Genomic DNA, 13,827 nt, shown 5'->3' with positions numbered 1-13,827 from the left:
ATCAACTTTCAACTTGTTTATAAGTTATGTCAGCAACAATGTAAAAACATTTTTGCACTTCAATTTTTAAATGTTTAAAAGTGATGAGTTGATGTTATTTATAAAATAAAGTTGAGTTAGCTTAAGTAATTTTAACTTATTTTGTTACAGCAACTCATCACCAGTCAAGATAAAAAAGCAAAGTTGAAAAAACGTATTAATCCAAGTTGATTATACTTAAAAATGTAAGTGCATTTTTTTCACAGTGACTAAACTGTAACAAGTGAAAAGCTGAATTAACTTAAAATATTACTTTAATTGGTAACACCTAAATAAATGTACGTTTTTTTACTTAAAATGACACTTTAAATTCCCTTTAGGTGAAAAATTTAAGTACAAAAAAACAGTTACACTGAAAAAAATGATTCATTCAATTTACACAATTTTTAAGGGTGGTTGCAAACAATTTATTTAAGCTACATTAAAAAAATAGAAATAAAAAATAAAACTTTTGTTTAAATGTAGCTTAAATAAATTGTTTGCAACCACTTACCTTAAAAAATTTAGTAAATTGAGTAAATTAAATGTATTTTTTCAGTGTACCCATTGAAGTAATTTTTTAAGTTGTTTACATTTTTCACGTTTTAATTGACTTGCATAACCAATTTGATTCAGCTTGCACGTGTAGTCATTAAGTATTTGCCTGGTAATGTTTTAGATTATTAAATATGATGTTTGGATCCGGTCTGAGATCTCCACACAAAAAATGCTGTCTGTTAAGTCATTGACTTCAATTTGTATTCAGGCATTATGGTAACCATAAGAGAAAATCATAATGGGAGTTTAATCTTCATGCCAAAGCCCCCCGTCCATCCCAGAATGCACTGGGGCCTGTTTAGCAGTCACATGTCTCAGTCTACAGAGCAAGCTTAGGACACACCTGCAGTTTCCTTTTTATCTACAGCCAAACGTGCCAGCTTGAGGTTTCATACCAAGAACAGAGAAACTCCTCGTGGTAGCTGACAACACGCAAATCTTTTACATCATAATATTGCTCTCTTCCCAACCAATGGAGAGCTTGAAAAATCTTGCTTAATAAAAATTGGGGTTTTATTCTCAGGGCCATGCCTTTGTTATTTAATCTCAAACTAAGTATATCGTTTTCTGTTCTTTTTCTCCGTCCGCTTGTTGATTTTCTTTCTGACATTGATTTAATGATTGCTGGGAAAAGATAAACGTTAAATCTTTTGTCTGAAATGTTAGTAGGAAGGATTTTTTTCCACGTCTCTTTACTCAGTCCTGCTGTGCCCTGTTTGGCTCTTTTGAAAGAGGAAAATAAAGAGAAAAGTGAGGCAGGAATATGGGCTATAGAGTCCCTTCTGCTGACCAACTGTGTGCTGTCAGTGGGTGCTTGTAATCTCCATTGTGTCTCTCAGAGGTCGTCGTGAAACAATTAAATCACTCCGCCAAAGTCCTGCAGCTCTTTCAGGCTGCTAAAACTGGGTTTGTACTGAGCTCAGTGAGGTAATGTGATACTATTCAGTACAAAATGTATATAAATTAAATCAGAGTTTTACATGTGTATGCTTATACTCTACACATATTATGCTGTCAATAAAGGTGCTAGACCTAAAAATCTATAATACAGTGACAGCTATGATGTAAAACCTGCAGCTCAGTGCAAAAGGTCACACATACGGATAAAAATGTATACCTTGTAATGCAATATAAGTCACTTTGGAAAAAAGCGTAAATCACTGCATGGCACCCAACTACACACCTAATGTCAAAAACTAGCAGAGGGATTGCAATTAAATAGTTTTAACGAGAAATGTCCTTAAATATATTCATAAATACTTCGGTTTTTAGTCGCTTGTATTTCTAAAGAAACCCTTTAATATACACTAGATTATGGTGTTTACAGCAGATAGTGCTGATATTCTATCATGAAGCACAATGCTGTCATCTAGTGGCAAATCTGTGAACAGCAGGTTTTGACAAAACCATTATAAAAGTGTAAATGTGACCCTGGACCACAAAACCATTCACAAGGGTTCATTTTTTGGCATCATCTATAAGCTTTCCATTGATGTATGGTTTGTTATAATAGGACAATATTTGGCTGAGATACAACCATTTCAAAATTTGGGGGTGCAAAAAAATCTAAATATTGAGATAATCGCCTTTAAAGTTGTACAAATGAAGTCCTTAACAACACATATTACTAATGATAAATACATTTGGATGTATTACCAGTTTACAAATTATCTTCATGGAATTTATTTAATATCCTAATGATTTTTGGCATGAAAAAATCCCAATGTATACAATATATTTCAGCTATTGCTACAAATATACCTGTGCTACTTATGACTGATTTTGTGGTCCAGGGTCACATATATATAAAGTGTCTCTTTATATAAATATATAATAAATATATAATCCAAAATCCTCCTGACAATCTTCTCAAACACAACATATAAAAAAATCAATGTTGGGTCCTTTCAAGCATGATTTTCTATTTTGTAACGTCTGTAAAATGTTTAAAGAACTTAAATTCAGCTTTTGTGTTAAGACCACATCTTATGTAGTATAGATAACCTGCCTCACCTGTCATGTTATTTCACATATCGAAAGCCATAATAAACATGCATGCATTTTACAAACAGATCATCGTTACATTTGTGAAGGTTTGCAACTTATCTGTGTCTGCTGCTGGAGTTCTGCGACCACCAGATGTGCTGTGAAAGAGAAACAAACGATTCATTACAACCAAATAATGAATATGAACCTCAAACACTTGATAATGATGATGTATATCCTTTATCACACCTGCTGTGTGTCTCTTTCTTTCTTCTATATGTGTGACATATAGCTGGTGCACAGCAGCAAAATCATGGACCGGGTCAGTATTGAGGTGCTCTGAGCGCTCGGATAGCTCTAGAAAAAAACAAATATATGTGTGCAGTATCAGTTGCATTTGAGATGACAGTAATACTTCAGCTGTGGGCTTGTGAGTAAAATCGTTGAGCAGATTAAATGTTGGTATTATAAATCAGGGGACCTGAAATTGGGCAGGGCTTAAGTGTCCCAAGTACAGTAAGTAAATGATGATAAATGCAATTAAACAACATATATACATAATTTTTATAAATTTTTATGTAAGATTACTATTTTTAGTATACAAAATAAAATTGTGAATGTTACCCAGTGGAGAATTCAGCGTTCTAAGCTCCCTTGCGCCCCCTGGTGGAAAAAAACTGTTATAGAAAACTATCACATGAAATTTGCTGTCACATAGGGTCAGTTTCCCAGACAGGGTTTAGATTAATCCAGGACTAGACCTTAGTTGTTTTAGGATATGTAAGTAGTTTTTACAAACAAACCTTACAAAAAACTATACTGGTGTGCATTTTGAGACAAAACAAAGATACTGATATGTTTAAGTAAGGTTTTTTGAAATTAAAGCAGCTCAAACATGCATTTTAGTCTGGGCTAGGATAAGCCTTGTCTGGGAAACCGCCCCATGACAAAACAATTCACAGATTGATGTCCGAGAACATCAATCTGTGTTTAATATTACTTGATGAATGGATTGTTATTTTCTTTGTTTAAATGTTTTGCTTTTTATGCATTCTTGTGTTTTTGTTTCTTTTGACTACTTGCATATGTGTGTGTAAGCAACCATTGCCTGTAAAGCACCACGAGAGCCTAAATTTATGAAACTATGAGAGGATATTTTAGCAGACCTAAAAAAAGTATGAGCATTTCAAATTTGTGATTTACGAGTCTCAAACACATTAATTGTTATTACAGGTTGCTTTCTGAAAATTTAAATTTTCTACATTGGCCCCATTAGTCCATTTTTGAATACTAAACTGCAAAAACATTTGACATTTGGGTGATTCTCACGAAATCCAGACTTAAAAGGTGTCCAGCATCAGATTATTTAAAAAGCCCTTGAAGCCAATTTTTTTTGCACATATAAGATTAAGGTCTGAACTTACTATAACCATTATTTTTAGTGGATTTAAAACATATTTCCTGTAAAATTATTTACATTTTTTAAGATTTTCATTATAAAAAATTATCATTACCGCAACATGATACTACATTAAATATTTACATTTACAAACTCATGTTTCAGTAATGAGAACTAAAAAGTTGTCTAGGTACAAAATTTTAACTTTTATATGGAGAGAAAAAATAAGAACTGCTTACCTGGTAGCCATCTTGAGTGTCACAGTCAATTATGTCCCTTCCAACAATTTTTTTTTTAAATGTTAGTTCATTGAGGGCTTAAACAATGATTGAAAATTGTTGCGGAGGATGAGAATTTTTTTTCTTGGAGACATTTATATTCCTTATTATTGTCTCTACATTTACCAATAATCACCAAATATATGTTTCTTTACTGTAAATGTTTGTAGTATAACATGCACTGAAGCTTTTATTTTTTAGATTTTTTAATTATAAATATTTCCATGTCAAAGAACCCAAATCCAGTAATGGACACGTTGCGGTAATGAAAATGTTCCTCCTTAAATGTGGAAAAACAACAAAATTAGTTTGTATGTCATTTGAAATCATGTGCAAAATAAGACATGAAGAGATATTTGTAACTGTATGCTTCTTATTTTGATACTCTTACTTTTTTTATCAAAATGTTGCATGACACCTCATAAGTCTAATTTCGCGAGAATCACCCATTTATGATATTTGCATGCAAGTTATACATTTTACATGTATACATTTTATCAGATGTGTGTTTCTTATTGAAACCCATGACCTTGATGTTGCTAGTGCCATGCTCAAGAAGTAGACATATCCAATAAAATAAATGTGTCCCATCTAACAATCATTATGTAAACATGCTGATTATAGCTCCACCTTATGGCAGGCAAGTGACATGACCAGGGACTGGGATTTAGACTTATAGTTTTTCCTAATTTTATGGAAAAAAATGAATTGATAAAAATACGAAGACAAAAATTCAGTATAAACAGTAAGTCCCTATCACTAATCTTAAAATTGCCCCATAGGATATTTCCTAGAGACTCATTTAGTTGTATATATATATATATATATATATATATTTATATATATTTATTCAGAGTTTAATCAGCAGAGTCCTATTACCCATAAAGCCATTCAGCAACTTTAGTTTGTAGTAAAGGCCTTGACACAAAATGCTGAACAGACATTGGAGATTTGTTATGCTATATGTGCTTAGCCTAGTGACTAGTCTAAACAAAGCACACTGTAAAAAGATGCAGCATGAACAACTTGGTTTTGCAAGTCAATTCAACATACTATTTTAAGTTTTGACCTGTGAAAAGTTGACATGCATTGAAAAAAATATAGGGATTTATTAATTTGTCTAAGTTGAGGTAAGAACAATAAAATATTGAAACCCGGTGGTGTTTTCCTTTAAGTCGCACAGGTATATTTGTAGCAATAGCACAATATATTGTATGGGTCAAAATAATACATTTTTTATGCCAAAATCATTAGGATGTTATGTAAAGATCATGCTCCAGAAAGATATTTGGTACATTTCCTAACGTAAATATATAAAAAATGTATTCATCATTGGTAATGTGTTGCTACATTTTGACAACTTTAAAGACGATTTTTTTTTTTGCACCCTCAGATTTTCAAATAGTTTTATCTCTGTGAAATATTGTCATATTCTAACAAACCATAGATAAATGAAAATCTCATTATTATTATTTTTTAATTGACCTTTATGACTGGTTTTGTGGTCCATGGTCATATTAACAGTACACGTTGTGGTAATGTCCTCCCATCATGACCTGAAGGTAAGCATCAGTTTATACATGTATTTACTGTAGGAAACTATGTCCAACTATAAGACATAGATAACTATTCACGTACAGTGGACAAGACGACAATACAAAAAATTCAGAACATATAAAATATTGTGCATCCCATAATTGACAAGTTACCTTTAAAGAAAATGTTGGGAAACTGGGACCCATCACAGGCCAGCAAATGGGCAACACCCAAATCCATCCCAACCCAAACAATCCTTTCCAAACCTGCTGGCTGTCCGAGTCACCACTGAGAAGGGATCAAGCTCCTGATACCACGTGTTGCCATCATTGTCACCCTAGAAAGTTAACAACAAAAGCTATCATAGTTCAGATGGGTTTCCCCCATAAAAACACAAGTTTAACTTGTATACCAGTTTAAAGAGAGCTAGAGATGCTTGACTCTACCGCCTGTGTACTATCAGAGTCAAAACAGCTACATGTCTTCATTGTGCAATGCAAGCTCATAAATTGCAACACAATTTTATTTATCTAGAAATAAACATCAGACAATTCGAGTTTAGATAATAAAACTGCGTTTCCAGATACATTATACAGTAGACTACGTAAAAGAAAGTGCACATACAAACGACGGCTTGTGTAGCGAAGTTGTGGCAAACAAAGTTCAGCGTTTGATGTTTGTTCAGCTCCTCGACTTGCTAACACCAAGACAAAGTTCTTGTGAATAAATTGGGAAGGGTGTTAAATTTGATTTTTAAGCGACCTGTATTTTTTCTGAAGATTTGTTTCGTGAGCCCATCGCGCTTCTGACCAGCGAGGCGTGTGCCCGACACGTGCAATTTAACTTGTTCGACTTCGACAGATGACGTCAAAGTTCCGCGAGAGCAGACTCCTCCATTTTCTTTCTCGAATCGCTCTCGCGGTACTTTGACGTCATCCGTCTGTCAGTTCTTGCTGCGCTGTATAAAGTCGAGCAAGCGTTTTACAACAAATTACCACAGTAAACAGTTTGGAAACATACCCTTTATGCTGCGTTCCAAACAACTCGGATTTAGGGTATTTCATACCCCAAAATACCCCGTATTTAGTAACATTAAAACATTAATGTTACTAACGATGTAGTTTCACCAAAACATTAGTAACATTCAAAGAGCGTAAGTCCAGACATTATTTCCGGGTTAAGATGGGATATATATCTTCAATCCGATATGTCTGGAACGCAGTATTAATACCAGACTTATTTTTTGCTACTGGAAAATCATAATAAATCGATATGAGATCTCGTTTACAAAGTAAAATGAGCTTTCTTACATTATTTATTTTAATTTTATTTCTCACTTTATTTTGATTCGTTTTATGGCATTAAAAAGCAGTTAAAGTGATAAAAGTGTCCACGAACTATATTAAGTGACGCAATGTTTTTTCTTTTAATATGCACGTGATATGATAGTTCTCCTGCAGATGGCGTCAGACACCCGAAACTGTGATTGACAAAGGCCGTTTCTCAATCCGAGGGCTGCAGCCTCCGGAGGTCACATTTGTAGGCTGCATACATCATCAAGACTGTCCTTATTCAAAATATTAACAATTATAAAGTTGACTGTCATTCTTAGCTAATCGTAAATTGTTTTAATATGCTTATGATTTGCGAATATAATGCGAATTGTAAAACTTTAATAAACCAGGCTTGATGACGTATGCAGCCTGCATATGAGACCTCTGCAGGCTGCAGCCTTTGGATTGTCAGGATGTGTGAAAGGGTTAATAATACAATTAAAAAATATTTTTACAATATGTATTTACGATAAATAAATCATTTTCTAGTCACTAAAAGCACATGTCATGTTATTTAGCCTAATGTAAGTGATGAAAATATAATTTTTCCTAAAAATAAATAAAATGATAAAAAGTAAGACTAAATGTATTTATTTGTAATTTCTAAGTTATCAATTTCATTTTTTTTACTTTTTAAAACTTTATTTATAAATGAATACATTTGTAGGTGTGTGATTTGTGACTTTAATCTGTAAGGTTATAATATACAGGTTTGAGGACCATCTTAACATAAAACTGAAGGTTAATTTTTCACACCGGATATAATGGTTGGACAAATTTAACACATGCCTGGACATCAGGAATATTCACAAAAATAATTGCCCCTCTTCTCTTCTCTTCAGTGGATGCTGTGTGTGTCAGTGTTCATCATCACTGCAGTAAGAGAGGCAGCACAGCATCACATGGTCATCGGTCATCCTTCACTCCTTCGGTCCACACTGCGTTTATATCCGCGCATCTCAGCTGGATTACGAGCCGGTTTGAGCTTTTACAGGAGATCGGAGGACATGCACAAGTTCACTGTCATGGTGCCTTTGTTTTTGTTCCTGGTCCTCCGCATTGACGCGTCCATCCCACATCCAACATCCGCGGGTGAGTTGACTGGACAAAAACTACTTATGTTTACAATACGGCTCAGATTGACACAATGCATCCATAGTTAAAGTTCATTTACATTTTCAGTACCGACGTCCACTTCAGTGTTTATTCAAATGTCCTCAGGCATAATTCATGAGGGAGATTTGAATGAGATGTCGGGTTAGCCTATTTTGGGCATATGATGTTATCTGCACCACTTGGCTGTTTTAAATGCTATAGGAATGCATGTTGTTGTGTTTTCATCTTTGATGTACTGTGAGGTGATTCAGAGGTCATTGTGCACGAATCAATAGAGACATCAAAACATTGTTATCATCCCCAAGGTTAAACCAGAGACCTGGTGTGTTTTTAATAAACGAATGTGGTGTGATTCTGTTAAATGTCATTCATCTGTTGCTGACCTTTAAAGGGAGACAGACTCAATATAGACAGACACCAGAGTTTGTATTGGAAAGGATCTCGGTTTAGGTCAGTGTTTTTAGTTTCAGGCTCTTGTTTTAAAGTCATACGGGTCATTCATTATTAAATTATGGCGTATAAACTCATCACATTTTGTTCTTCCCAAATGTTCTTACGTCTAGAAACATATTGGTACCTAGTCCTTAAGGTTATTTGTATAAAGGTAAAAAATAAAGAAATGGTTCAATGGTTTGGGAACCCAAAAAATATTCTTCTATGACATCATTGCAAGAACCCTTTTTAGAAAATGTATGATGTCATCATACATATAAACATGATATTGCATGTCACATGGTAGAACCATTAGTAACAATAACGGCAGGTTTCGGTGAAAACTATACTGTGTGGTTATCATGGTAACTTTTTGTGCAAAATATAAGAGAGCTTTAAAGATATTCCTACCAGTGTTTGTTGCCTTATTCATAAATAAAGTTGCTTTTGAACTACAGTCGCCCTGTGATCAATGTAGCACAGCAGACACGGCTGACAGTCTCATAGTTGTGAATTTTATTGCAGTGGAAAGCACAAGCGTGTAATACAATCTGAGTTTTAAGCCCACTTCAGACCCGTCAGTGTTTGTTTCTTCACCCGCAATGCTTTCTCTAATTTTCCACCTCGCTTAATCTTTCCCATTTCTGCAGCTTTGGCATTTTGTCATCTTTAAACATCTGCGCTACACCTTTAAGAGTCAGCAAGCGTATTGTGAAGTTTGGCCCGGCATCTACACCTGTCTAAACACTCATTGTTATACTACAGATTCCTGTGGTTGAAAAATTCAGGTCAATGGCATCCCATATTACAGTGCATTAGCCTAAACAATCATTCAAAGTGCATTACAAGGTAGATGTTTAACAGTACTGTATGTGTGTTACCTGGTAATGCTGATGACACAGCTTGTCTCTCATTGCTTTACATAGACAGTGCACTGATGTTATACCTCTTTATGTTTCGTAGGTGAGGTGTGTGAGCCGGTTCCTTGTGAGAACGGTGCCGAGTGTCCCAACACGCCAGGCGATGAAAGTGTTTCTTGTGAGTATGGAGTTTGATTCTTTAATAGATCTGTTTTGCGTTCATTTCAGTGTTGCGATATCTTTCATACAGTATAGATCGTTTATGGTGTGCTAAGTCTGTTGTTTAGTATCAGTCTTTGAGGATGACATATCAATAAATCTGACTTTTTCATGTTTAAATTCTATAATTGGTTCCCCAGTGCTTCTATCAACCTAGAAAATGTGAACAAGACGAACCTAGTAACTTAGTTTTGGTAAACCATTCTCTGCAAGCATGTGAAAAAATGTGTCACTGAAATTTGTCCACCTTGTGATGTCAGAAGGGGATAATACCGCCCCTTAATCTACACTATCCAACCACAGCTCTGCCATTTAGTGCAGAGAGAGAAATAATTGAGTGTTTGCATTTCATCAGCTCATTTGCATTTAAAAGGACACACCCAAAAACGGCACATTTTTGCTCACACCTACAAAGTTGGGACACTAAAGATTTATTATACATATTAAAAAAGTCTTATGAAATGTCCCCTTTAACACTTTTTAACACGAAGTGGTCAGCACATTAGCTTTTGCAGAGAATCCACGTTTTAAGCACCATTTTGCTTTCTTTATTTGTCCAATCTTTATCCTTGATTTATAGTTTTAATAATCCAAGAACTTGCTGAATTCTAAGACTTATCTTTTGTTTTTTAACAGCATCAGGCTGGGAAGAAGCATCTGTAATTGGTGAGTTTATTTAAAACCTCCATTTTGTATATCCAGTAAAAAGTTGACGAGTTTATGACGCATGTGCATAGAGATTTTAGATTTGAATGTCATATTACACGAGGCAGATGGCTAATGCTCATAGTATGAGATGTGAATATCAATTACATCAGCTTGAATTTTAATACATATTAAACATCTGCTTAACGTTTAACATTAAAAAAGCCACACTTTTTAGGGTCTGACGACCACAGAAACCAGTGACATGTAGTGTGTGGTCAAGAATGTTAAATGAATTTCACTTACAGATGCACCTGCTATAAACTATATTGTATAATACTGTGTTTATCTGATTCAGGGCCCTGTCGCCCGAATCCGTGTCACAATGGAGCCGTGTGTGAGATCAGTGAGACGTACCGCGGTGACACTTTTGGTGGATATGTCTGCAGGTGTCCATTTGGCTTTGATGGTGTCCATTGCCAACACAGTAAGAAGCTATTTTTACATTGCTGAAAGTAGAGTAATGCTTATATCATTTAAAGGGGACATTTCACAAGACTTTTTAAGATGTATTATAAATCTTTGGTGACTCCAGAGTATGTATGTGAAGTTTAAGCTCAAAATACCATATAGAAAATGTATTATAGCATTTTAAAATTGCCACTTTGTAGTTGTGAGCAAAGTGCCGTTTTTGGGTGTGTCCTTTAAAATGCAAATGAGCTGACCTCTGCACTAAATGGCAATGCTGCAGTTGGATAGTGCTTATTTAGGGGCTGTATGATCCCCTTCTGACATCACAAGGGGAGCCACATTTCAATTACCTATTTTTTCACCTGATTGCAGAGAATGGTTTATCTAAACTAAATTACTGGGTTGTTCTTTTTTACATGTTCTTGGTTGATAGAAGCACTGGGACCCAATTACAGCACTTAAACATGGAAAAAAGTCTGATTTTCATGATATGTCCCCTTTAATGTTATGCTGTGTCCAGCTTTTACTATTGTGTGTACTTTGTAGTTATTTGAGAAAAGCTTTTTATGTTCTGATATCCATACACTGAAAAAAAAGGTCAAAATACCGCACGTCACAGGGGTGGTACCCTTTAAAAAAGTACAGTCCACCTAAAGAGTAGTACATATTGGTACCAAATATATACTTATCTGTACATATTAGGACATTTTTAAAGGGTACAACCTCAGTGATTACTGGGGTACATATTTTGACCATTTTTTAAACAGTGTAAAGGTTTGGCAGGTGCCTGATATATAAAAAAATGTACATTATGAAAAAAATTAAGCTACATTTAAACAAAAAAGATTAGTAAAGTAAAATAAAATAGAAAACTTTTGTTTAAATGTAGCTTAAATAAATTGATTGAAACCACTTACCTTAAAAAATTTTTTTCAGTGTATGTTATTGTTAATTCAATGTTATTTTAATGACTTTCTGCAGTGTTCAAAACTAAGGGGGGCCTGGGGTTGTCTCGGACCTCCTATAAGCATTGAGGGACATTAATAAATTAGGGGATCCCCTGGTTTTTATGAAAATACTACATAAACGAAAAATTCTCATGCTGTTAGACTTAGATTGGGTTAGGGACTTTTAAAAATGTCTTCTCAAACTATTATTTTACACTAATTTGAGGGGTAAAAATGGTTAGGGTTTGAGTAAAGGGTAATTTGGGGTTACTTGGATTAAAACGTTGATCAAGGATGAACAAAAAATGTTGACCCAGAATCACATCTTAAATCATGGCAACCCTATAATGACGGGGGGTGAGGGGTTAGCTAGGGGACCCCCCATAATCTTTGAAATAATTCGAACACTGACACAGTTGATGGTACCCATTGAATTCCATTGTATTTGTTTCAGAAAAAAGAAATTAATACAGGTTTGGAACAACATAAGAATGAGAAAATCATGACAGCACTTTCATTTTTGGGTGAACAATCCCTTTAAAATAGAAGATGCATTATATGTTTAAAGCATGATTTCTTTTGCAACCTAGCTTTACATTTGGTTGCGCCCCTAAATGCCAACGCAGGAAACAAGAATTCAATCGCTCAAAAACAAACCATTAACAGAAATGAAGGTCATGAAAATCATTCAGTCCCAAACTAGTTTTGACCAGTCCTTGATTCCAAATCTTACTGTTGATGGTAGATTTTGGAGGTGACAGAAGGTGCAAATGGGTTTGGTTGTAGCCATTGCAGATAAACTAAAAGCTTTGGCTGATTATTTGGCCAGTTACAAACTGCAGTATGTTTATTCTCACTTACTGTACATAACGGTCTCAATGGTTTAGTTTGGTTATTTCCATGATCCGTTTGGTTCACATAAAAAAATCTATGGTTTGGTATTGTGTGTTTAGTGATTGACAGGGATATAATAAACAAAGACCTGTAAAAGGACATTTTAATCTCTGCACCGTGAAGAGCTTGTGTTGATTTTGTGTTATTTTTTATTCCCTGCGGTTACAACAGACCGTCTACATTATTCATTGCTCTGGGAAAGAGGGGATGCTCCTTTCGATCCACATTCGCACACATCCCTCACTGACCTTCATTCACAACGTCCCCTGAATTGACTTCTAAGCAAAGTCTATAATTAATGTCAGGCTAAAAGTGTGATTTTAAGATAAGAGCTAGAATAACAGATCTACAGGCAAAGCTGTTTGGGCTCAGTTGTCATCACCTGCTTACGTGATAATAATTAGACTTCACAGTGTCATTGAACTCCTTGGATCATTTGTCTATGTTATAAAAACACAAAGTCAATCTTTCCTCACAAACCTGTACTGTAATGACTTGTAAAGACGGAAGCAAACGCAGGTGTAAAAATGAAACAATGTTTATTAAATATAAACAAAGAGAGAGTATTCAAAGTCAAATGCGGAAGTAATCCAGTCCGGTGTTGTTGTTGGCAATGGTGACGATGACTACGGTGGAAGTAGGTGTTTTGAGTGCGACGTTGGTGGAGTGGTGAGCAGTGGTGAAATCCAGGCTGACACGGAACATCCACACGAAGACGACGACGACAATACACATCCAACTGAAACACGTAATCCAAAGCACAGGGAACAACCAAACAACACGGAGACTGAGCAAACAATAGAATCTGGCAGGGAACAGAAAGTCAGGTGAGTTTTTATGGAGATGATGTAATGATGAACAGCTGGAGCGAGACAATCAACACACAGGTGAAAGGGATCGCTCTAACGAGCACATGGCAGGGTAAGTGAACAACACACACACACAAACATGACACGGAGGAAAACAATGGATTTTCCTACCGTGACAGTACCCTCCCCCCTAGGAACGCCCCTCGGCGTTCCCAGCCTGCTTTACCTGTTGATTGAACTCATCAATAAGGCGGTGATCCAGTATGTCCCGAGCAGGAACCCACCTTCTCTCCTCCGGACCGTAACCTTCCCAATCCACCAAGTA

At 35.3% G+C, this 13,827-nt stretch overlaps 1 protein-coding gene and 1 long non-coding RNA gene across 2 annotated transcripts in view; one reads left to right on the top strand and one right to left on the bottom strand.

Moving 5' to 3' along the window:
* Positions 1-2,584: 2,584 nt before the first annotated feature.
* LOC129446537 (uncharacterized) lies at positions 2,585-6,597 on the bottom strand. Its single transcript, XR_008645208.2, has 4 exons — positions 6,400-6,597; positions 5,949-6,112; positions 2,812-2,919; positions 2,585-2,720 (listed from the first exon to the last, which is right to left on the bottom strand). It is a non-coding gene; the product is annotated as an uncharacterized lncRNA (long non-coding RNA).
* Positions 6,598-7,939: 1,342 nt separating this feature from the next.
* Positions 7,940-13,827, top strand: part of edil3b (EGF-like repeats and discoidin I-like domains 3b) — a 35,377-nt gene continuing 29,489 nt past the window's right edge. Inside the window, exons 1-4 of the mRNA XM_073874523.1 lie at positions 7,940-8,201; positions 9,621-9,695; positions 10,373-10,402; positions 10,740-10,868. Of these exons, the coding sequence (XP_073730624.1) occupies positions 7,955-8,201; positions 9,621-9,695; positions 10,373-10,402; positions 10,740-10,868 (481 nt within the window). The 5' untranslated portion in view covers positions 7,940-7,954. The remainder of the gene's footprint in view (positions 8,202-9,620; positions 9,696-10,372; positions 10,403-10,739; positions 10,869-13,827) is intronic.

The sequence above is a fragment of the Misgurnus anguillicaudatus genome, chromosome 12 (genome assembly GCF_027580225.2).
Source record: "Misgurnus anguillicaudatus chromosome 12, ASM2758022v2, whole genome shotgun sequence".
Classification (NCBI taxonomy): Eukaryota; Metazoa; Chordata; class Actinopteri; order Cypriniformes; family Cobitidae; genus Misgurnus; species Misgurnus anguillicaudatus.
The sequence above is the reverse complement of the archived record's forward strand: the minus strand, read 5'-3'. Positions and strand labels throughout refer to the sequence as shown.